At 44.8% G+C, this 24,203-nt stretch overlaps 1 protein-coding gene across 4 annotated transcripts in view; it reads right to left on the reverse strand.

The window, feature by feature from the left end:
• Positions 1-24,203, reverse strand: part of Ttc39b (tetratricopeptide repeat domain 39B) — a 120,338-nt gene that overhangs the window by 49,139 nt on the left and 46,996 nt on the right. For 2 of the 4 annotated variants that reach the window (XM_036179103.1, XM_036179102.1), the window contains exon 3: positions 6,722-6,814. In XM_036179103.1, coding sequence (XP_036034996.1) covers positions 6,722-6,814 — 93 coding nt within the window. Of the gene's footprint in view, positions 1-6,721; positions 6,815-8,800; positions 8,881-20,254; positions 20,557-24,203 lie in introns of those variants that run through there. The other 2 variants (XM_036179104.1, XM_036179105.1) reach the window with 2 other exon arrangements.

The raw sequence follows: 24,203 nt of genomic DNA on the forward strand, positions 1-24,203 counted from the left end.
TGGAAAATACAGGAAGATGTGGCAATAGGTATCAACTGCTGCTGTAAAGCCCAGAAATGATCAGGAATGTAAGAAAGACGAAAGTGTGACTAAATAATACACTCAAAGAAAGGAGGTAAGAATCCTCATCTTTCAGAGACTAAAAGGTGTGGTAGTACATGGCTTTAGTCCTGCACTTGGAAGGCAGAGGCAGGTGGATCTCTGCGAGTTCTAGGCCAGCCTAGTCCCATAGCAAGTTCCAGGACAGCAGGGCCACATAGAAAGACCCTGTCAAAAAAATAAAATAAGAAAAAGAGAGGAAAAAAAGGAAGAAAGATGCTTAGTCTAGTCACATGAACAGTGTGCTCATCCTTCAGACCCCACAGGAGAACAGAACTCTGGTTCAAAGCCACCGCTATGGTGCTGCGATGTGTTTGAGGAATTCCTGAAAGCTGGAGTCTGGGGTCTCAGCTAAAGGGATGGAGAGAAGCCTCTTATGGATTTGTTTACTCCTCCCTTGCTGGCATGGGTACCACTTCCGTCTCACGTGGGCACAAAGCAGGCTAGTGTCAGTTGCTAATGAAGGCTACTCTGGGGGAGTCTCAGCATCATGAAGGAGGTTATGGCCACTGAGGAGGTAGAATCCAGAGACTGTATAGTAGGTAGGGTGAGGTCCCAAATGGTTAAGTCATGATTGTGGCAGACTTTTGAGTAGAGGCTAGTGTGAGCAGAGGGGGCTTTGTTTGGATTGTTTGGTGAAGAAGGCAGGCTAGAGGCCCCTGCTTGTCAAGAGCACAATTTCAGGGTTTCAGAGGATAAAAGTTCCGGGGACAATACAATAGTGTGGGAATACTGGGTATTGCTGGACCATACTCTTTAAGTGGTGATGCTATCTTAGAAGGTGTGTGCTTTCACAGAAGAGGCAGGTAGGTTCCTGTGAGTGAGTTCTGCTTTCTAGCCATCTCTCCCCATCCTGGTTATTTCAGTGAGAGCATGGTGAGCTGCTCTTTAATATCTCACTAGTGTGCTGCTAGTTTTGCAATGCCTACCATGTCTCTAATAAAATTAACTGATTTTGAAATGGCTCCTGGGCAAACACTGGAAACTACCCTGGTTTAGCCTACTATCAAAAATGCCAGGCACTGATAAGCAGGTAAAGTCAGTGCCCTGGGCAAACACCAAAAACATTAGGAAGAAGAATTCGGACGGCTGAGACTCAAGGCCATCTTGTCTGGACTGATCAACATGGTGAGACCTCTTACCAAAAATACAGAGGCTGCAGAGTGGTCAGTCAGTAAAGCAGGGGCTTTGCAAGCGTGTGGATCCCCGGACTCCATGTGAGAGCAGGATGCACGGGGCACACCTGCAACCCTAGCAATGACGGCATGGCAGTGGAGACAAGCGGACTCACCAAGTTCCCAGACCAACTAGCCTGGCCTACGGTGAAGCTCCAGCCCAGAAAGAGAACCTTCCTCGAACTAAAGGTGGAAGGTTCTGGGAAGACAGCTGTGTCCTGTGAGCACCACATGTGCCACCCCTCCTGCCACAAACATACTGGACAACAGACTAATGAACCTATTAAATGAAAGAAGAGAGGGCTAGGGTCAATGGTCTGGGTCCTTCATTCCTTTTTTAAAATAATAGTGTAATACATAAGAAAATAAAATTTTAATAAGATAGCATCACCACTTAAAGAGTATGGTCCAGCAATACCCAGTATTCCCACACTATTGTATTGTCTCCGGAACTTTTATCCTCTGAAACCCTGAAATTGTGCTCTTGACAAGCAGGGGCCTCTAGCCTGCCTTCTTCACCAAACAATCCAAACAAAGCCCCCTCTGCTCACACTAGCCTCTACTCAAAAGTCTGCCACAATCATGACTTAACCATTTGGGACCTCACCCTACCTACTATACAGTCTCTGGATTCTACCTCCTCAGTGGCCATAACCTCCTTCATGATGCTGAGACTCCCCCAGAGTAGCCTTCATTAGCAACTGACACTAGCCTGCTTTGTGCCCACGTGAGACGGAAGTGGTACCCATGCCAGCAAGGGAGGAGTAAACAAATCCATAAGAGGCTTCTCTCCATCCCTTTAGCTGAGACCCCAGACTCCTGCTTTCAGGAATTCCTCAAATACATCACAACGACTGTGACACACTTCATCCTTAAGATCTGAAAATGAACTTTTCCAACAGCCCCCTTGCATGGAAAGCTATTTGTGTGAAGACCTAAGAGCGTGTCTCCTCTGTAACTATGGGACACAGTAAGAGGATGAGGTGATGGGAAAAGTCTGGGCCAACCAGGAGTCTCCCCTCATTTTTCCAAAATGCTTAACACAACCACTTCAGCAACTAGTCTATTAAGAAACTGGAGTGGAAAGCACAAAACTTACAGAAATCTGTAATTTCATCACTGGTGCCCTTTAAAGATACCAGTAATAAATACAAACTCAGAATTTCAGAGCCACAAAGTATCTTAGCTGGCAGCCATGTACTTCTCTAGGCACCAAGCTCCCTCTATGGGAAGATTTCTCTCCTATTTCTAGGCTGAGGGAGAATAAAAGAAACCAGCACCATCAAAATGATTTGAGACTAAACAAACAAGAGGGCCAATCACCAGGACAGATGGAATCACAAAAGGGCAGAGCACACCGGGGTGTTTGCCTTCCAACTACCATCTAGCTGCAGCACCCCTATATCAATTCGCGTGACATCTAGTGTTTCCTATTTGTTAAATGGTGACCCACACTCTTGACCTGCCTGCCTTACAGCACTGTTTGAGAAGCAGACAGGTGTCTGTGGGGAGGGGCAGGCGAGGAGCAGCAACATAGGCAGTAAGCTGGCTACTTCCTGTGCCAACAAATACTAGCCACGCCCACGGACTTCTGAAAGGCTTCACTGACCTCAGTAGAATATCTTCTGAGGAAGAGGGTGGGGACATTCAGTTTTGCTAAGGCTACAAAATCTGCAAGTGTTAATACCATAATAAAAGCATCTCTACACCATTTCTCACATTTGGTCTCCACATGTTCCTGGGTGTCTGCCTAACCTTTCCTCTTCTCAACTCCGACACATGCACAAATCTCACTCCCTCAGGCTTGCTCTGTGGCCCACCACAGCTGCTCTGCTAGCTTGCATCTGGAATGTCCCCAAAGACCCATGTGTTAAAGTGTTGGTGTTCAAAGGTGTTATCTGGGGATGGCAAAGTCTCTAAAAGGTGGGGCCCTTAAAGGGGACTGCGGTGCCCTGGCTTGCTCCTCCAGTCTCCATCCCTGGCCATGATGCAACTGCCCTGCCATGCACTCCCTCCACGATGTGCAGCTTGTCACAGGGCCAAAAGCAGGGGGCTGGTCCATCACGGACTGGAACCGGCAGACTTGAGGCTTGGGAGACACAGGGAGCCTTTCTAAGTTGACTGCCTTTGGTGGTCTTTATAGTAACAAAAGCTGACTAACACACCCGCTCTCCCTGCAGCAAGAACTTCACAAAGAGTTGACATCTGTCACCAGAACCTGACTCCTGCCCCAACTCCCTCCCGTCTCAACAATTAACCACAAAATGCAAAGGACATTCATTTTTCAGCCTGCGTCCATGCACGCCTCTTTACATCATCTACCTTGGAAACCAGATTGCAGAATTCACCCACCCTCAAATCCAGGTCCCTCCCCCACGTCTGTGCCTCTTGCTAGAACTTCCATTCTTGGGGATGGGGATTTAGCTCAGTGGGTTTGGTCCTCAGTTCTTAAAAAAAAAAAAAAAAAAAAAAAGAAGAAGAAGAAGAAGAAGAAAAGAAAAGCAAAGAAAAGAAAGAAAAGAACTTGCATTCTCGCGGCAAAGCTCTTCTGTCCCGCTCACCTCTCCCTCCAAACACTCCCTTTTTTATTATGCTGTCTCCAGAAACAGCATTTGTGGTCAGGGGCATTAGTTAAGATTCCTGGGCCATAGCCTCAGTCCAGCTCTGATCTTATTTACCACAGCATTCAGTTATTTTCAAACAAGGCTTTATAAATGTTGACGTGGTAGTTACCAAGGAAACAGAAGAATTAGAGGATAACTATGAGAAGGAAATATTCCTTTCTAGGAAAAAACCCTCCTATTTCCATGAGCAGGAGCATTTGGAAATTTTTAAAAAGTGATTTGGAAAATAATTTAAGATTATTACAAGTTATTTCCAACTTTATCCCCATTCCTCCAACCCCTTCCATACTGAGACAATTCACCAAATTCATGAGTATAATGAACACACTTGTATTAGCTAATTCCAAATGTGAAATCTAAAATGAAGACCTGATGTATAAACTTAAAAGCTCCACAACCCTATAAGTAAGAACAGGAAAATACAAAATAAACAAATAAACAAACAAACAAATGATTTTAGCCAGGCCATGGTGGTGCACGCCTTTAATCTCAGCACTCAGGAGGCAGAGGCAAAGCAGATCTCTGTGAGTTTCAGGACAGCATGGTCTATAGAGCGAGTTCCTGGACAGCCAGGGGTACACAGAGAAACCCTGTCTCAAAAAAATAAAAAAGAAGAAAAAAAAAAAAGAATAGAAAGTACTTTTTCACAAAAATGCCTTGAAACTCATAAAATAACCACTTAGGGCTAAGGAAACGCTCGGTGGATAAAGGTCTCAGCATGAGTTCATATCCCCAGAACCCATGTAAATCCAGATGCAGTAACTCATCAGCCCAGCACTGCTCTGGTGATGCAGGAAGTGGACACAGGCAAATCCCTCAGAGCCTGTGACCGGTCCCCTGCAGCAATCGGCTCACAAAAGGCATCCTGTGATCTGTGTGACGTGGACAGTGAGGATTGACACGGGAGCTTGTCCTCTGACCTCAACACACATATATCATGGTACACTAGCACCCACACTCACACACACAAACACAGACACACCAAACACACACTTTAAAAAAAACCAACTTTGGGCTGGAGAGATGGCTCAGAGGTTAAGAGCACTGACTGCTCTTCCAGAGGTCCTGAGTTCAATTCCCAGCAACCACATGGTGGCTCACAACCATCTGTAATGAGATCTGGTGCCCTCTTCTGGCCTGCAGACATACATGCAAACAGAACATTGTATACATAATAAATAAATATAAAAAAGAAAAAAGAAAAACCCAAATTGCCGGACAGTGGTGGCACACACCTTTAATTCCAGCACTCAGGAGGCAGAGGCAGGTAGATCTTTGTGAGTTCGAGGCCAGCCTGTTCTATGGAGTGAGATCCAGGAAAGGCGCAAAGCTACAGGAAAACCCTGTCTCAAAAAACCAAAACAATAAATAAATACATACATACATACTTATTATTTTGAAATGGCTCCTTGGCCATAATAAGTATGTATGTATTTATTTATTTATTTATTTATACATAATAAATAAAAAAAATTTAAAAACCCAACTTACATGTTCAGAAACTTAATTCTAGAATGAATTAGAAAGGACAATGATTGGCAAGTAAATATGGCATTGTAAAAATACCTATAAGGAATGGAAGATACAATGCTGGAGAGATGGCTCAGCAGTTAAGAGCACTGGCTGCTCTTCCAGAGGACCTGGGTTCAATTCCCAGCAACCACATGGCAGCTCACAACTATCATAACTCCAAGATGTGACACCCTCACACAGACATACATTCAGGCAAAACATCAACACAAATAAAATAAAAATAAAAAATTACCTTAAATAAAGGGGAAAACATAATGATATATAAGTTTAAAAAACAGACTACAGAACACTGTGACACAACCCCAATTTAAACAATTTAGTAAATCTAAGAAGACTACAAATGTTGGTTATTACATCCCGTTCTCTTTGTGCTTTCTGCGGCTCCTGGGTTTTTACAGTAGATATATTGCTTAAAATGTATTTTTAAGCCAAGGTCATGAAAAAAATAAAAGGAAGGAAAATAATAGTAACACAAGTTTTTGAAATCTATTATGGGCCAGGTGTGGTAGCCAGAACATCATGCAGAAAGATCAGGAATAAAGGTCTTCTTCAGCCATGTAGCCAATTCCAGGCCTGCCCAGCACACAAACCAACACACAAAACAAACAAAGCAAACCGCTGTGGGAAATTTTGATCATGCTCTGATACTACCGAGACTGCCAATAAAGTTTACTTTGAATCATAGGGCAGAGCTAGCTACTAGATGATCACAATTAGCCACAGAGGTTTTGGAGGATCAAGGACATCTAGAGATGCAGGAAGAGTAGGGTAGGGCTTAGAAAAATTCTCAGCCTTTTCCAATTGAGGAAGGAGAGAGAGGAGGTCACTGGTCCCCATTCTGCCGCTTCTCAGATCATTCAGGTTCTTACCCATATCTGACTCCCAAGTTTTTAATTGATAAATAATCATATAAACACTTCGGCAAACAAAACAAAAGTTGTTACAGTTTAAAGATAAGCCAGTAAAAGGTACCTGCTGCCAAGCCTGAGGAGCCGAGATCAATTTCCCAGACCCATACAGTGAAAGGTAAGAACTAACTCCTGCAAGCTGTCCTCTACCTCTACAGATGTGCAAAGGTACTCGTTCTCACACAACATGTACACACACAAAATAATGCTGATTTTTTTTTTTAACGAGAAGCTGTGTCCCCAAAGTTTGGTTTAGTTTTGCTCTTCCTACACTATTGAGTACCCTTGCATGCATCTTCGTCTCTAACTTACAAAATGCCTAGTCCCATCCCCACCTCACTGGAGTACTACAGCCCCCTAAGAGTCCCCGCAGTCTTCTGACCTGCCCACAGCAGATGCTCCAAGCTGTCTGGACGCCCGTTTGGTGTCACATGGTACGAAGTGAAAGCCGCTTGTTGCCATGTCTGAGGGAGACCTGTTGATTAAAAAGCAGTGAGGGTTTCAGTTCTTTGTTCTGTGAGAAGGGGCTGCACAGACATGAGAGCACAGTGCACACCAATACACACCTGTCAATCATTTTCTAACACCTGTCAATCATTTTCTAGAATTCACCTCTACTTCAACTTAATTCTATTTCATGTTAAACATTCCTGAAATTAAACCACTGGGAGCCAGGTGGTGGTGGTGCAGGTCCCAGCACTTGGAAGACAAGCAGGCAGATCCCTGTGAGTTGGAGACCAGCCTGACCTACATACTGAGTTCCAGAACAGCCAAGGCTACACAAAGAAACACTGCCTTTAAAAAAGAGAGAAGAGAGGGGTTGGGGATTTAGCTCAGTGGTAGAGCGCTTGCCTAGCAAGCGCAAGGCCCTGAGTTCGATCCTCAGCTCCACAAAAAAAAAGATTCTTCCCTGCCCCTCTCCCACCCCTAGACATTCCCCGACTCCCCTGAAAAGAGCTGGCTGTCACAGTGCCCGGCCCCTGCACTTCACCTATATGTGTATGCATTGTTCCTGGTTTTGTACGGACCATGCCCCCTGTCAGGTCGTCCCCTTAAAAGCAGCCCCTAGAAAAATTTAGATTAAAAAAAAAGAGAGAAAAGAGAAAAACCGAGAGGCTGATTTTCCTTATATTTTAACACACAAACAGTATACTGAAATTACCCACAGCCTGCTATCTTTTGTATCCTTTTTCTTTACTTCTTCCCCTCCTCCCCTTTTTTAAGGAAGGGGGTGATAGGCAGGGGCTGGCTACATAGTCCTGGCTGGCCAGAACTCAGTATGTAGATTATGTTGGTCTCAAACTTGCAGCGATCCTCCTGACTCTGCCAAATCCTGGGATCATAATCGCGTTCGTCACTGTACTTGACCCAGATCATTCGTAAGCATATATGGTCTTCCAGGGTTTTTGGTTCTGTTTTCAGTTAGGGTCTGTCTCCAGGTGGCCGGGCCAGCCTCAGGCTCACAGCAATCTTCTTGCCTCGGCCTCCCAAATGTTCAGATTACAAATACGAGCCACCATGCCTGACTCAGACATTTCTCCCCAGGTAAAGCTATACACATTTCATTACAATACTTATTATGTTCATAAGGCAGAGCTCTGAGACAGCAGCTGCCCATCTTCTTAGGTTTTGTCGTTATTGTCTAATGCACATGGGTGTTCTGCCTGCAATTATGTCTGTGTACCACGTGTGAGAGCCTGGTGACCCAGAAGCCAGAAACCGGTGTCATATCCCTGGAGACCGGAGCTACAGATGGTAGGAGCCGCCATGTGGGTGTTGGGAATCCAACTCAGGTCCTCTCAAAGAGCAGCCAATTTTCTTAACCAGTAAGCCATCTCTCCAGCACCGCTGTTGTTTTGTTTCTAAAGACAAAAGTTTGCTCTATAGCCAGATTGGCCTTGAACACGACCCTTGCCTCAGCCTCAAGAGTGCCAGGGCACAAGTACATGCGCCCATGCCTGTGGCCCTGAATGCCAGCTCTTCAATAAAACCGATTTCCTTCCCACCAGCTACTTATGACCTAAGTACTGGCTTAGGTGAGTGGCCAGGCCTGAGTCTGCTAACAAGAGTTCAAATTACATCCTTCTAATCCTTTATGCCTTTACACACTAAATTCCCAGAAGTTCTGTTTCAAATTTTACATTAATATCACAAGCAGCCCATCATGCCACAAACTGTGCTTTTTTGTTTTGTTTTGTTTTTGTTTTTCGAGACAGGGTTTTTCTGTGTAGCTTTGTGCCTTTCCTGGATCTCACTCTGTAGACCAGGCTGGCCTCGAACTCACAGAGATCCACCTGCATCTGCCTCCGGAGTGCTGGGATTAAAGGTGTGTGCCGCCACCGCCCGGCTACAAACTGTGCTTTTAACCACCAGTATTTGCTCAGGATCAGTTGCTTTCTAGGGTGGATGTTCTGTAACACACTTTACTTGCAAACAGCAATGGTAAGGTATGTGTGTCTACCCATCTCCCCCTCTCCATGGGCTCCTCCGGAGATCTGGTCATAATATGCCACCAAGGGTGTGTCATCTTTTCTGGCAGGAGTCAAAACTTCATTCTCAAGATCAGAAGACGCAGTTCTCCATACAGCTCTTTAACTTCCCTGTTTCAGCTCTCCCTCCGCAGTTTCTTCTGCAATATAGGAAAATTTCTTGGCAGAGTAATGAGGATATATTGCCTTCCCAGAAGGATGCCAATGATGTGGCAGGAGGGACCTCCAGAGAAACAGGAAGGAAGCCAGGCTGCGGACACTGACAGTGCAGATTCCTGCCTCCCTCCCTTAGGACTTGGGTGGCCTCCATCACATCCTTTTCAGCATGACATTTCCCAACCAAGGCTCTCATCAAGCAAGCAAATGAGCCGGTGGGTGGAGGTGCACACCTCTGATCCCAGCACTCCGGAGAAACCCTGTCCCAAAAAACCAATATATAGTCAGACAGACAGACAGATAAATGGATGAATAGGGCCAGAGAAACCGTCTCGAAATACACACACACACACACACACACACATACACAGAGAGAGACAGAGAGAGAACGCAAGTGAGCAGCATTGTCCTGCAGAGAGAGAGAAAAAAAGAGAGAGAGAGAGAGAATGCAAGTGAGCAGCATTTGTCCTGCAGACAACTAAGATTCTAGGTGGCAGAGAGCTTATAAAACTACAGCTTGCTCCTGAGTCAGACAGGGCACAGAACCAAACATGCCATGCTGGCCTTTCATCTGCAGCCACTCAGAATTTACACACCTAACTCATTCAGTATAAATTCCTGTCTGTTATTTCATCAGAACCTATTTTCTCCTTTAAAAAAAAAAAAAAAAAAAAAAAAAAACCTAGAAATGTTCCAAATGTACAAAGTCGAGAAAACAGCAGGGTACATTATATTATACCTGGAATATGGTTCTGGGTACAGTGTGAGCTACACTCCACCCCCAATCCCTCCCTTCCTCCTAAGATAGGCAATCAACAACCATTTGTCAGCTCAGAAATGAGACAAAAGTCCTCACAGGACCTTACAGCACTAGTGGGAATATTCACTCCCTAGAGACTTGCGTGCCCATGCTTGGCTGGTCACTTACCGCTAACGTTTATATTCTAGAAAACGGGGCATTCGAGCTGGAGAAATGGCTCAGCAGCTAACCTTTTGCTCTTAGAGAAGACCCAGGTTAGACTCTCAGCACCCACGTGATGGCTTACAACCATCCATAGCTCCAGATCCCCTGGGACCCAGTGCCTTCTTCTGATTCCTGGAGACACCAGGCTCACACAGGGTACACACATGGTGCCCATACATACACACAAGCAAAATATTCATACACATAAAATAAATACATCTTTGTAAAAACTTGACATTAACTTGTAGCTATTTTACTCCAATTGATACACAAATAATTTATGTCTGAAAATGTTACGGTTTTATCACCTGGCCGGTGATAAACAAATAAACCAGTTTTGTGTTTCATAAATCTTATCAACATTTTGCCTTCAGTTCCCCCAAGTGCTGTGGGGAGCATTTACCTCCTCATTGATCTTCCTGCTGATCAAGAAGCCTGAGGCATGAGCGGATTTATTGACAATGCTGCACTAAGCTGCAACCCCTAAGACAGGGCAAGCTCCTGTGTGTCACCTGGTCCTGGACGCCTGCACATCACACACTTACCATTACTTTAGCCTTCTGATAAGTGGAGGTCAACAGATGGGCGTCATCTGCTTTGTTAACTGGTATTTGGGAATCTTTTTATTATATAGTTATAAATATAAAGTTATATAAAAAGTCATGCTGGATTTTTTTATTCGGACTTCACTATATTGTTACAAATGCCCTTTATAACATTGTATTTTATGCAAAAGATGCCCTTTATAGTACTGCATTTTTACATTTATATACATTGCTATGGCTTGAGTCTGCCCTGCCCTCTCCAAAGTCCATTGTGATTAAACACTTGGTCCCAAGTAGGAGGTGGTGGACCCTTGGGAGGTAGGATCTGGTGGGAAAGCCTTTCATCACTGGCTGTATCAGGTGAGAGAACTCAATGTTATGAAAGGAAGAGATCTGCTATGTCCATCCCTGTTCTCTACTCCTGTACAGGATGTTCCTACTATGTTCCCACACAAGCTACCACCATGATATGCTATCCATATGCCACCCTCACCACAGGCCAAAACCAACAGGACTACTTAATCTAGGACTCTGAACTTCCAAAATTGTGGGCGAAATAACATTCCTTTCTGTATGACTTAGCTACCTCAGGTGTTTTGCTGAAGGGACGTAAAGCTGACTAATACAGAGACTTAATCAAGTCTTTGCTTATTTCGTTCAGTAAAGGTTATCAGTATATAAACATTGTGCTGACATCCATGTATTGTAAAAAAGCAACACTAAATCTTTATGTTGATCCATTTTTAAATGTGACCCACCACAATTAGCACAACTTTTTTTTTGTTTTAAGATTTACTTATTATGTATACAGTGTTCTGGCTGCATGGATGCCTGCAGGCCAGAAGAGGGCACCAGAACACCTTATAGATGGTTGTGAGCCACCCTGTGAGTGCTGGGAATTGAACTCAAGACCTCCGGAAGAAGAGCTAGTGCTCTTAACCTCTGGGCCAACTCTCCAGTCCCACAACTTTTAAATTTTACTAAATAACTAATTTCTTAGTTCTACAGCTATCCTAATACTGCTATACTCATGTTAGAAAGTATGTTTTCAAATAGTGAAAAGAACATTCTTATTTGATTGACAGTGTAAAGAAGGCCACAGAGTACATTTCAATTACAGATATTAACACATAAGGAAAATATGTCTTTCTGTTGCATTGTTTTCAACACCCTAGTTTTTAAAGCAGCTTTTGAGATATAATTCCCAGAAGTATCCAACTCTCTCATCACAGTCTAACTCACAGGACCCATTATCCAAAAGTACCAACTATTTCCTGTCATGCTTCATGTCCCTCATGACCTCTAATTCTAAGCAAACACTAGTCTTTTGCATCTGTATATTTTATTTTTCTGAGCAATAGTCAAGTGTCATATATGCTGTTTTGGATGACTGGCTTTTTCCTCTTTCCATATTTCCAAGATCCATTCATGCTGTATGGAACAGGTAACAATACTCCACCCTATCTAATACTAAGTAATATACCACATCTTGAGATATGTCAAATTTGGTTATCATTTCATTTGTTCATTATGTATGGGGCATTACACTTTTTGGACATCATGAAGACTGCTGCCACTAATATTCATGTACAAGTTTTATGTGAATAGAATAGGTGAGGTCATATGATAACTCTACGTTACATGATTTTATAATCTAACCAGTAAAATATGGTAGCTCCAGTTTCTTTACAATTTGGCAGATACTTGTCATTTTGGTGAGTGTGGTAACTACTTTGGGTTGGGGCTTTTTAGAATGCATGTGTATACCGGTTGTTTGGGATCCAAACACAAATCCTTATGCTTATGCAGCAGACACCTTACTAATGGAGCCAAGCCCTTGCACTGTGGTTAACACTTGCACTGCCTAATGGCTGATGACATTAAGAATTTTTTAAGGTACTTATTTGGCCATTTGTGTATCTTCTTTGAGAACTATCCAGATGCTTTTCGTATTTCTAATCGGGCTATCTGTCTTTTTATTATTGACTTAAGTATAGCTCTAATTTTCAAATATTACACAGAACTATTTGGTTGTTGTTTTGTTTTGTTTTTCAAGACAGGGTTTCTCTGTGTTGCTCTGGCTGTCCTGGAACTTACACACGTGGCACATGCTTACACCACAGACACAGAGAATATATACAAATAAATCTTCTTTTAAATCAGAAACAAATACACCGTGGTGGAGGAGAGAGGGGAGGGAGAAGGAACACAAACAGCCCAGAACTCAGCATGTTTACCCTTCAGCCTCCTCCACATCTCATCTGCCATCACCACTATCAAAATCACAAAGCCATCTTCCCAACCTTTCCCTCCTTCTCACCCTGATTCTTTACAAGAAAATCAAACTGGCAAAGCCACCGGGTAAAGAACATAACTGTTATACCCTGAAATAAGAAAACATTAGATATGAGAGAAGCGGACTGATAACCAAGATGCCCTTCCTCTAAGAATACAAAAACCCCTAAACCAAAACTAAAAATCTTAGTATTATCTCTAGAACTTGATAGGTTTCCATTCTTTTCACCTGTCTCCATCTTTTCCAAATTTTCTGACAGGATCACACATTGGTTTAATCATCAGGAAAAGGAATATTTAGGCTCAAATCACTGAAGAAACATTCAAGTATTAATTTAAGGAAGTAAACTCTGAACATCCCATGCATATCACACCCAGCTCAAAATGAAGCTAAAAATAGACAAGAAGAGCATAATGTACTGCTTTTAGCCCTTTTCAGGTGAAGAAGTCAGAATGTTTCTCTGTTTCATGTTTTTCCCACACCATTTTAGACCATTCAGAAACCTTTCCATTTTCCACAAAACTGCCAAAGTCCTTACTTAACTTCTGTGGTTTTTCTAATCTGAACTTTATTTCCTCCACTATAACATGCTTCAAAACTATTTTTTTTTTCTTTTTTGGTTTTTCAAGATAGGGTTTCTCTGTATAGCCCTGTCTGTCCTGGATCTCCCTCTGTAGACCAGGCTGGCCTTTAACTCACAGAGATCCACCTGCCTCTGCCTCCTTAGTGCTGGGACTAAAGGCACCACAGTCTGGCTCAACCTGTTTTTCCGTTACTGAAAATGAACCATGGTTGATTCCCATTTTACTTGTGGTACCGGGGACTGGACTCGAGGCAAGCACTCTACCACTGAGTCCCAGACTTCTTCTTACTTTTATTCCAAGCCAGGCTTCACTAAGCTGTCCAACAGGCCTTGAATTCTGTCTTCTTCCTGCCTCAGCCTCCCTGGCAGTGGGGGTTCCAGACCTTCCCAGAGGCCTGGCTGAATGGAGATTGACTCTTTACTGAAGGACCTGACCCTGACAGGACAGTAAGTAGTACACTATCAACTTTATTTAGTTTCCTGTTTGGAGATCCTAAAGCTGAGTGCATTAAGACTGTGTAAATGCCAGCAAGGGTTGAATTCTGAGGCTAGCCCAGGCTCTATAGAGAGATGCTGTCTGAAAATGCACAAACAAAATGAAATCCAGGTGGTAAGTGCTGTATAAAGAGGCTATGACTTGGTGCCCAGAGACACGGCTCAGCGGGTAAGAGTGCTCACCACACAAGCCTGGCAACCTGATTTTGCTCCGAGACACATAAAGATGGAAGGAGAGTACCGACTCCCAAAAGTTGTTCTCTGACGCCCCCACCCACCCACACACTGTGGCACGTGTGCAGCTGCACTCACACACATCACACACACATACATGACAGTAATAAATAAAAATTTTTAAGAGCGATGTGACTTAGCATCATGGCCATGAACCGCTGAGTTACTGAAAAGCGAACTGATGGATATGGGAGAGTGCTAACCTGCACCACTTTAGTCGTGTTAACAGAGACGGGCATCTAGGATGAGCAAAGTGAGAGCCCGAAACTGTCTCTTCCTGGGACAGCAAGCCTTATGCAGGCTGGAGGAAGGGAGCAGGGAGTAACTGCAGGGTCCCTGGTCTATCCACCAACCTAGACACACTCACTGTGCCAAGACCAGCAACAGCCCGGGAGAGAAGGCACTCAAGGCCGGTTCTCAAGGACATAAAGCTTTTAACTTCAGAGCAAGAAGCACAGGCAGGAAGCTGAGAAAACAGAAGCACCAGAGAAGCTTTGTTCAAGCGGAGGGGGGGGGGGGGGGGGGCTGCACACCTTTTAGAAGGTGGATCTCTGTGAGTTTGAGGCCAGCCTGGTCTACAGAGTTCCAGGACAGCCAAGGCCACACAGAAACTGTCTCAAAAAAACAAAAAAAACAAAAACAAAACAAAAAACTCTGTTTACTCAGAAGATTCCCATGCACCCTTCTAGTAGCCGAGTGTGAAATGACTGAAAAAGAATGTATAACACCACCACTGCTTTGGTTTGTTTGGTTGTTTTTCAGAAAGAGTCTCATACAGCCCGGGCTGGCTTCAAGTTTGCAACCCTCCTGCCTCAGTTCCCCAAAGGTTGGGATGCCAGGTGCGTGCTACCACACCCACTTCATAGAGGGGATAATAAAACAAATAAAATCCTGACACTAGACTAAGCACACTCATTAGCTCTTTATTCGAGTACTGCACGTTGTTTTCTCTGTGTCTGCAATAATGACAGAACAAGACTTTTTCAGGCTAGCTTAGTGACAGAGTAGGAGGGGCTTCAGGATCGGAGTTCTCTGGGCCAACCAATACCAAGAGAGAACGCTGAGGCTAGGCCAGGACCACTCACAAGCCCCACAGGTACCTACAAGCACTCACAGCCACCGCCCCCATGCCTCCACAACCCCTCCACAATCCTTACAGCCACACACAGACAGCAGGGCTAGCAGCCAGTGCCAAGGCCAGGCCAGCAGTTCCTACCCAGGAGCCCCTCCCCCACCACTCTGCTCTACCAGCTCCTGCGCCCCACCCACCCCCGTCCCCACCCCATGGAGGGTTTGAGTTCTCTCTTCACTTGGTAATGACCCTGCCTCACCACCACCACCACCTACTCCACAATCTTTCCAAAAGAGAAGACTGGAAATCTGGAAATCTGGAAGTCAACTTAGCTGACAGCTCAAGTTGGTTTATTTTCAGTTCCTGGTGGGAATGGGGGCTTTACTGCAATGCGAGAACGTTTGGAAAGAGTAAAGTTCATTTCCGCAGAGTGGACAGCAGTTCAGGCTTGACTTACTACGGGGACAGAAGGGAGGCTACTATCTGTTCAAACTGTCCCCAAGAAATGCTGTTTTCCTTGCCCAAAGACAGCAAACTCCCAAGAACAGGAACTAGACCTTTCCAACTTCTCTCCCAGGCAGAGCAAACCAAATTCCCTGTGCTATTTGAAACAAGCGACATCAGGGTGGCAGACTGGCAGAGATGTGTGTAGCTCCTGTTGATCTTCCTGGGTCCAACAGCTCAGTCTCTTTTAACTGAAAGGAAAATGCAGTGGGGGGGGGGGGGGATCTCTTCTCTATTGGAGGGCTCCCTCCTAGCAGTAAAGTCCCTTCATTTCCGCATCATTCTTCCTCACCAGAACACCACAGAGACTGAGGCAGTGTGCTGGGACAACAAGGCAGAACTGGATGGCTATGCCAGGTGTGTCAACAGTTTGGACGGTGGGCCTCAGCAAGGGCAGGAAAGAACAATTCCGGGCTCAGTCTACCTCACAGGGACGCTCCCACAATGAGATGCACTCCATTTGTAAAATCACCTTCTAAACTGAGACAGCACATAACTAAATGTAAGGGGCTGTAAGCGGAGGTGATGTTGTTATGCCACTTAAGGTGAGGAGAGCCAAGGGCTTCTTCCCATTTTACACAGACCACGGCATTCCTGCTACTCAGCAGATCTGCCTAACGTTCCCAGCAATCCTGGGGAGGAGGCGGCTGAAGGCAGTGTTTGGCCAGTTACCATGCCCCTCCCAGCATAGAAGCAGATATTTGCAGGGTGCACAGCAAATGCAGGTTTTCAGGGTGATGATGACTGGGAAGAAGTTGTTCACTTAAAAAAAAAAAATCAAAGTTGAAACAAAGAATAGCAAGATGTCTTTAAACAACAATTGTTGCAAAGGTAAGTTTTCACTTCCTTCACCTCATAATCCAGGAGGGAGAGAAAAAGTAACGGCAACCCCAAAGCCATTTTCCCAGACTAGCTTGTGTCTCTGCTCACTGACTGTGTATGAAATATGAGATATGTATTGGTGCGTAGATGCTGGTGGGTGTATCAGCATGGAAGGAGAGGCGTATAAATACTCAAGAAGTTAAGCATCAGCACTGACTCTTCTCCCACACTTGGACGCTCTCCTAGCTGATATGCTATATTTAATCAGGCTATGGCGTAAAGTTATCAGATGCAATGGCTGCCATAATGGGATGTTATGGTGGGCGGGGGGCGGGGGGGGGAGGGAGGGAGGGAGGGAGGGAGAAAAGAAAGAAAGGAGAAGAGAAGAGGAGAGGAGGGGAGAGGAGGGGAGGGGAGGAGAGGAGAGGAGAGGAGAGGAGAGGAGGGAGGAGAGAAACCCTAAGCTATTCAGGAAGTGAACAGCAAGTCAATGTCTTATGTTACGTCCTGGTTTGTGGAGAGCTGAAAGCCTCAAATTCTGCCTTATTCTCTAAGAAGATAATGACCACAGCCCCAACCACAGATGAAATTCAAGTCTTAGCCTCATGTTCTTCTCTTTCTAAACTGCAGTCACCTGTAATGATCTCAAAGTATTCTATAACCCACTAATCTAAAATAATCACTAAAGAAATCCATTCATCCCACCTGAATGGTCACTGCAGACTGTCCCACCTGTGGACTAGTGAGCCCTCAAGAGAAGGGGAAACCACGCATGAAATCCGCATCAAGTCCACATGCTGAGCACTAAGTCTTCCTTAGAACAAGCAGCACCACAGCTTTTCACTCTCACCAAGGTCACCAGCACTAATGCCTGGGTGTCAGTCTGCGGAGGGGTCTCTAACACCCACAGGCCTGTCCTGCCCGAGGTGTTTATGTCGGCAGTGCAGAGGACAGTCACGTGTGGTGCACATGTGTACAGATAGTCACAGGATAGGCAATTCCAAGTGGACACAGCAATCAAGATTCAAGCAAGCTTTAGAAGAGCCATGCTTTTTTATGGTTTTACGTGTAACCTAAGAACTGTCCACCTGCAGGGGGACGGCCCCAGCTCAGCCAAAGCTGCAGGCTTTAAGGCGTGAGATGGAGTTGGAAACACCAAGGGGTCTGGTGAGGGGAGTACAGTGTTAACAGAGCCCACGGGTTTACAAGTTCTCTGTCACAGTTCCCACAAGATGCAGCGTGGCCATCTAGAAACTACAGCAGATCAAGGGAGACTTGCTGAGCATCTCTGTTGAGAAGCCACTCTCTGCTCATTACTGCACTGACTGCTGTGAGACTCCGTGAGAACACTGCTAAGGCTGACAGACAGCTGTCTGGCCTTGATGGACAGCATCTGAACATAAGACAAGTTGGCTTCTTCCCACCTGCATCCCCCCTCTCAGATGAACCTCATCCATGTTCACCCACCACTGAGCTCAGTCCGACCACACACAGCCCTCCCCTTTCCAAAGGGAGCAGAGGATGCAAGCATATGTCAGCAAGAGGAAAGCAGCTGCTTGGGGCCAAAGGCAAGAATCAATTTTCCTCCTTCACGATGCGTGATATCCAGAAATACACTGAAATTTCCACCAGAAGAAAGTCGGGGAGGCTCCCCCAGTTGGCCTCCAGCTAAGAGACACAATGCAATCACTCCAAGGAACACAGGTCTGCCATCTTACAAGTGGGGCCATTACAATCAGCACTCTGAATGACCCCATGCAGTGGGGTTGACTTCTGTGTGCCCCATTTTCCTCATTTGTGAATCCAATGACAGGGCAGTCCCTGTAAGTTTAAAGAGAGAAGAGGAGGAGGAGGAGGACGAGGACAAGGAGGACGAGGAGGACAAGGAGGGAGGAGGAGGACGAGGAGGAGGAGAAAGAGGGGGAGAGGAGGAGGAAGAGAAGGAGGAAGAGGAGGAAGGGGGGGGACACTAACCAAAAGCATTGAGCCCACCCAGAAAACCTTTGAAGAAGAGTCCAGTTCCATCTTCTCCCCTAAGACAGGGAGATGATGGGTCAAAGTGAACCTAATAACCAATTTCCCCCCCTTCTCAATGGACCATCCAAAACAGAGACCACTAAACTTACAGTGCTTCCGGTATGCTTCTGAACTAATGAACGTATTTCTAACATCTCTCTCCAGCTAAGAACTCAAAGGTTCCATGATTGAAGATCTGGGGCAGCACTAGTTACAAGCATTTATGTGTCCCATAAAGGCTGCTCACAAAGTAGCCTGTAGCTATATAGCTGAAAAGCTCACCACAGCTCTAATGAAATAACTTGGTAATTAGGTTTTTAACAGCCTCCCTTACCTACTAAAAATATCTGCTCCAGGAGTCCAAATACAGTATTTTCTTCAGCATATCCCCAGAGCTTGGAAAAAGCTTTGCAACATATGTGAACATTTGTGAAAAGAATGAATGAATGAATAAATGAATGAATGAATGAACATATGTTCTTTGCAAACTTAAAGGCAGAGTGTCCTAAATTAAGCAACCCTTCCTAATTAAATTCAAGTTGCTGCACTTAGGTATGACAAAATGTTTAAAAATAAAAACAGCAGATGTTTGATTTCTAGGTGGCAGGGATTTTTTTCTTTTTTAAAAAATCCTTCATTTATTTTTACTCTGCAGGAAATCAACCAAATCTGGCACCCAAAAACTTCATATATTATGTCAGGCTAAGTCAAGAATATTGCATGTACAAAAGCCAGCTGGTGTTTAAAAGTATTCTGACTTTCAGCCTCCGAATATATCACTTCTAAAAGTCACTTTAATGTGGTTTTAAGATAGAGGGAGATCGATGGCCAACCGATATGAATCAGTTCACAAAGACCAACAAGCACATGTGGGGGTCACAGGAGGAACCCAAAACCAACTTCAATGCTAACCAAACGCTCAGGGTGCGTTCACCAATCCAGGAAAGAAACACTGTAGCCTCTGGTGAATTCCAGAGGGGAAAAGTGGGGCACAATGACTCAGGACAGATGTTAGGAGCTCAGGGTCTGCGTGTGTGTGCGCGCGCACACGTGTGACACACACACACACACACACACACACACACACACACACACACACATGAATCAGCAGTGATTCCAATGCACAACTTAAAAAGGTCATGAAGCAGAGCTCACATTCACTGATCTGCTACAGAGACTGGCTGAAGCCAACACCACCAGTAGGAGGTCAAGGTCTAGGGTAAATGACACAGGCTATTTCTGAATGAATATCACTTTACTCATCTTTAAGGTCTTAATTACCATAACAAGACAAAACAAAATGCTAGGAAGAAGGCAGCAGAGGCCCTAAGACAAAACACAGTGAGCCTCCTCCTGCTGCCATTGTTCTGCTGTGGGAGTCTCGTGGAGCCCCAGGGCACACCTTGCAGTGATCGGTCAGCCAGCCAAGGCACTGAGGAAGACTACAGCCTCTGCGACAGGCAGGCAAGCAGGCGCACAGACACAGACATGCTGCTTTCTGCATTTACAGCACTCACCCTCAGGAAGATTCAAAAAAGGGAGGGGGCGTGGGAAGCCCTGCCAAGCCTGACAGGAAGCTGCTAAGAGGACAATGTCATCAATGAAACCTGCAGGTCTCTAGTGATACTGAACGCTTTAATTTTCCCCCCAAAGCTTTCTTTACATAAATGCTCGCAGACTTAAAGAGAACCTTGCAACCACGTCCCCCTGGAACTGCTAAACAAACACAACATACTCACGGGCTCACAGCAGCTGTAACTTCAGAGGAAAGAACAGGGTTCCACTATGAGGCCAGCCGTCTTTCCCTCTCTTCTACCAGATCTTTTTAAAAGCCAACTAAAGAACGAGCCATTCCGCAATATAAAAACCAACAGAAACCTTCAACTTCTGCCTCGTTCCCTGGTCTCCAAAGAGACGTTCAATTGCCAGAGCCTGGCAGAGAAGTAAGGAGGCATCCCACAGCCCCGGAGCCCTGCAGGGGTGAATTTAAGACCTGTCAGTTACAGTGGCAGCTACTCTCACGGCTGTGGCGGCTGCTTCCGCAGGAAGGGATGCTGGGAGATTTTTTTCCCCAATCTCTGCCGCAGCCTAGTCCTAATCCATCACTGTTTAATTATCCTAGAGAAGCCGGCAAGACAGGTACAAATGCACTGGTTTATACAAACCATGGGACCTTCTGATGATTTCTCACCTAACCCAGGCATTTCTCTATCTATTGAGGGATAGCATGGATTACTTTCTTTTTTAAAAAAATATATTTATTTATTAAAATTTTTTTCATTTTACATACCAACCCCAGTTCTCCCTCCCTCCCCTTCTCCCGCCTCCTCACCTCCCTCCCACTCTACCCCCATCCACTCCTCAGAGTGGGTAAGGCCTCCCATGGTAGTCTACAAAGTCTGGCATACCAAGTTGAAGGAGAGCCTAGCCCCTCTCCATTGTACCAAGGCTGAGCAAGGTATCCCACCACAGGGAATGGGCTCCACAAAGCCAGTTCATGCACCTGGGATAAGTCCTGGTCCTGTTGCCAGGGACCCCACAAACAGATCAAGTCACACAACTGTCACCCACATTCAGCAGGCCTAGTTCGGTCCCATGCAGGTTCCTGAGCTGTCAGTCCAGAGTCAGTGAGCTCCAACTAGCACCAGTCAGCTGTCTCTGTGGGTTCCCCTCATGATCTTGGCCCCCTCTTCTCCTCCTCCTCCTCCTCCTCCTATTTTTTGAATGCCAAATGCCATTTATTGAAGGAGGGAGGAGGTCTTAAATACAGGCTTACAGCACAATGGGAGAACCCAGGAGGGCAGAAGTTCGCTTCTGATTTTTTTTTTTTTTTTTTTTAAGCTGAGGACCGAACCCCGGGCCTTGTGCATGCTAGGCAAGCACTCTACCACTGAGCTAAGTCCCCAACCCCACTTCTGATGTTTTACAATCTTGCATCTAAGTTGTTAACGCCCAATATGCTGGATACACAGACAAGGAGCTTCCCTTAAGCGTTCAGGAGGGTGGAATCTCCCAGGGAATTAGCATAGGGAGGATATCAAGGTCAAGGTCAGCAAGCAAGGCAACAGCTACCCAAAATGGGGGCCAGGGCCCTACAGGTCCCCCCTTTTACTAAAAAATGAGCTTCTGACTTAGGTTGCATGGGACGTCAGCAGGTCACCTTACCCGTCATGGAGACACCTGTCCAGGCCACACAGGCATTCTGTCTTAGGTTGGTGAGCGCCCCGCCCCCCAGGATTACTTTCTTATTTTAAGAAAATTGTAAGGACAGGCTGTTACTCCGAGGAATGACTTACATTTCATACCCATGGACTCTCTTAAAAGCCACTTTTAAGGAACACTGAAGAAGGGAAAATCAGTTTCTCTAGAGTTTTCAGTCTGGCAGGTTACTTCAGTGACAAATCTGTATCATACAACAGTCATACCGAGGCTGTTGGAAAGGCTAATTTCAAACTGCCATTTGATAAATAGTATTTCAAGTGGGTTTGGGTTTGGAGTGGTATTTTTTGGTTGCAGTTTTACTTTTGTGTTTTGATTGTTGAGGTGGCTATAAGACACTAGGCTATCTATATAAGACACTGTGGAGAGGGGGGAGATTATTACCAAGTAAAAGAAGCTGGTATCTAGATTATAAGTAACTAGGAGATGAAGAAAAATAAAACCACACACAATCCTACAACCCAGAGATAATCAATGCCAATATTTGTAACCATTTACTTAGGATATTTTTCTCCTTCCTATGTCATATGGATGGGACTTCACAATTATGTATTTTTTTCTTTAATAATATTGCTTTCCAAGCTATGTATTATCTTTGTGTTGCATGACTTTTCCTGGGATGATGTGAATAAATGTCTATTTATCCCAGATAAATAAAAGTACAGAACTGGGCTGGAGAGATGGCTCAGAGGTTAAGAGCACTGACTGCTCTTCCAGAGGTCCCAGGTTCAATTCCCAGCACCCACATGGTGGCTCACAATCATCTGTAATGAGATCGGGCACCCTCTTCTGTATACATAATAAATAAATAAATAAACCTTTTTTAAAAAAAAAAAAAAAAAGGACAGAACAAAAAAAATTCCAACCAAGTCTTGCTTGCCATGAGTCTTCCTCATAGCGCTCCCCCGTGTGGTGAAACTCAGGAGAGACTGTATCTAGCACTTCCTGCCCATCCTGTAGGCACCTCTTCCGAAGATGCTCACCTCTTCCTCCAGCAACTGTTCTCTGCTGATACAACTTTACTGGGGAGCTTGGGGAATCTCCAGCCTTCAAGACCTATGCTCAGAATCAGCTTTCTGTATCTTATCAGCTCCTTTCTCCCTAGATACACAACTTCTCTTCATAAAAAGTATGATTATTTGCCCATAAATGTGACCTGTGGTTAACCGCCTAAATTTTTTTTTTTTTTTTTTTTTTTGTGGAGCTGAGAATCGAACCCAGGGCCTTGGGCTTGCTAGGCAAGTGCTCTACCACTGAGCTAAATCCCCAACCCCTACATTTCTTTTTAAAAACAAAAAAAAACATGTATTTATTATTTGTTGGAGACGAAGAATATGAATACCACAGAGGACACGTGGGGGCCAGAGACCAACCTGCAAGAGTTAGTTCTCTCCTTACACAATGTGGGTCTGGGATCGAACTCAAGGTTGGCAGCAGGCCTCTTTATCCACTGGGCCATCTTGATGGCCCAGCCACCCAGATTTCTAATAGTGCTCACAAGCGTTAGTGTACATAATAGCAGTTAATATATTTGTGTGCTTACTATGTGCTATATGGTGTGGTGAGCAGAACAGACACAATTGCTGCTCTCCTGGAGTTCCATGCAGCAGAGAAGCTAGATATTCACCAGATGTAACCAATACTGCACTACCAAAAAGGACTGCAGACACCCAAGAACACACCAGAGGCCTGCTCTTGTGAAGGTTTACATTGGGAGATGTAGCAATCCAACTGCAAAATTCTAAGTACAGTGTAATTCACAACTTCGCTTTTCATCCTGACTAATACCTCTCAGCTAATCTCTTTCCTACACAAAAACTTAAATGCAGATTTCAACTATATTCCGTGACTGTAACGTATATGAGAATTGATATAATGTGTATAGATTCCTATACATTTAATCAATTAGAACGTAATAATTAAGAAAGGACAAGAGGTAAGCTATGTACATAATTCCAAGGATCTTTTAAGCAGCCAGAGACTACAGGTTCCTAAGCATCCCCAACTTAACTGACCTGCTCAAAAGCTGAGGAAGGCTAAAGATTCCCTAAGAATATTGGAAGAGGTGACATCTTAAATGAAGTTTTAATGTGTGTGTGTGTGTGTGTGTGTGTGTGCATGTGCATGTGCATGAGAGACAGAGACAGAGACAGAGAGACAGAGAGAGAGAGAAAGAAAGAAAGAAAGAAAGAAAGAGAAAGAGAGAGACTAGAAATCAACCCTAGAGCCCGTACATGCCAGGTAAGCTCTCTACCACTGAGACACAGCCCCAGCCTTTCAGACTCCATCCTTCTTTTTTTTTTTTTTGGAGCTGAGAATTGAACCCTGGGCCTTGTGCTTTCTAGGCAAGCGCTCTACCACTGAGCTAAATCCCCAACCCCTCATCCTTCTTTTAAATGGTCTTCTGTGTCCTCATCATGGTCACAAGTGTCATTTTTTTTCCATTGGTGCCCTGCTTAAAACATACTT

The sequence above is a fragment of the Onychomys torridus genome, chromosome 2 (assembly GCF_903995425.1).
Source record: "Onychomys torridus chromosome 2, mOncTor1.1, whole genome shotgun sequence".
Lineage (NCBI taxonomy): Eukaryota > Metazoa > Chordata > Mammalia > Rodentia > Cricetidae > Onychomys > Onychomys torridus.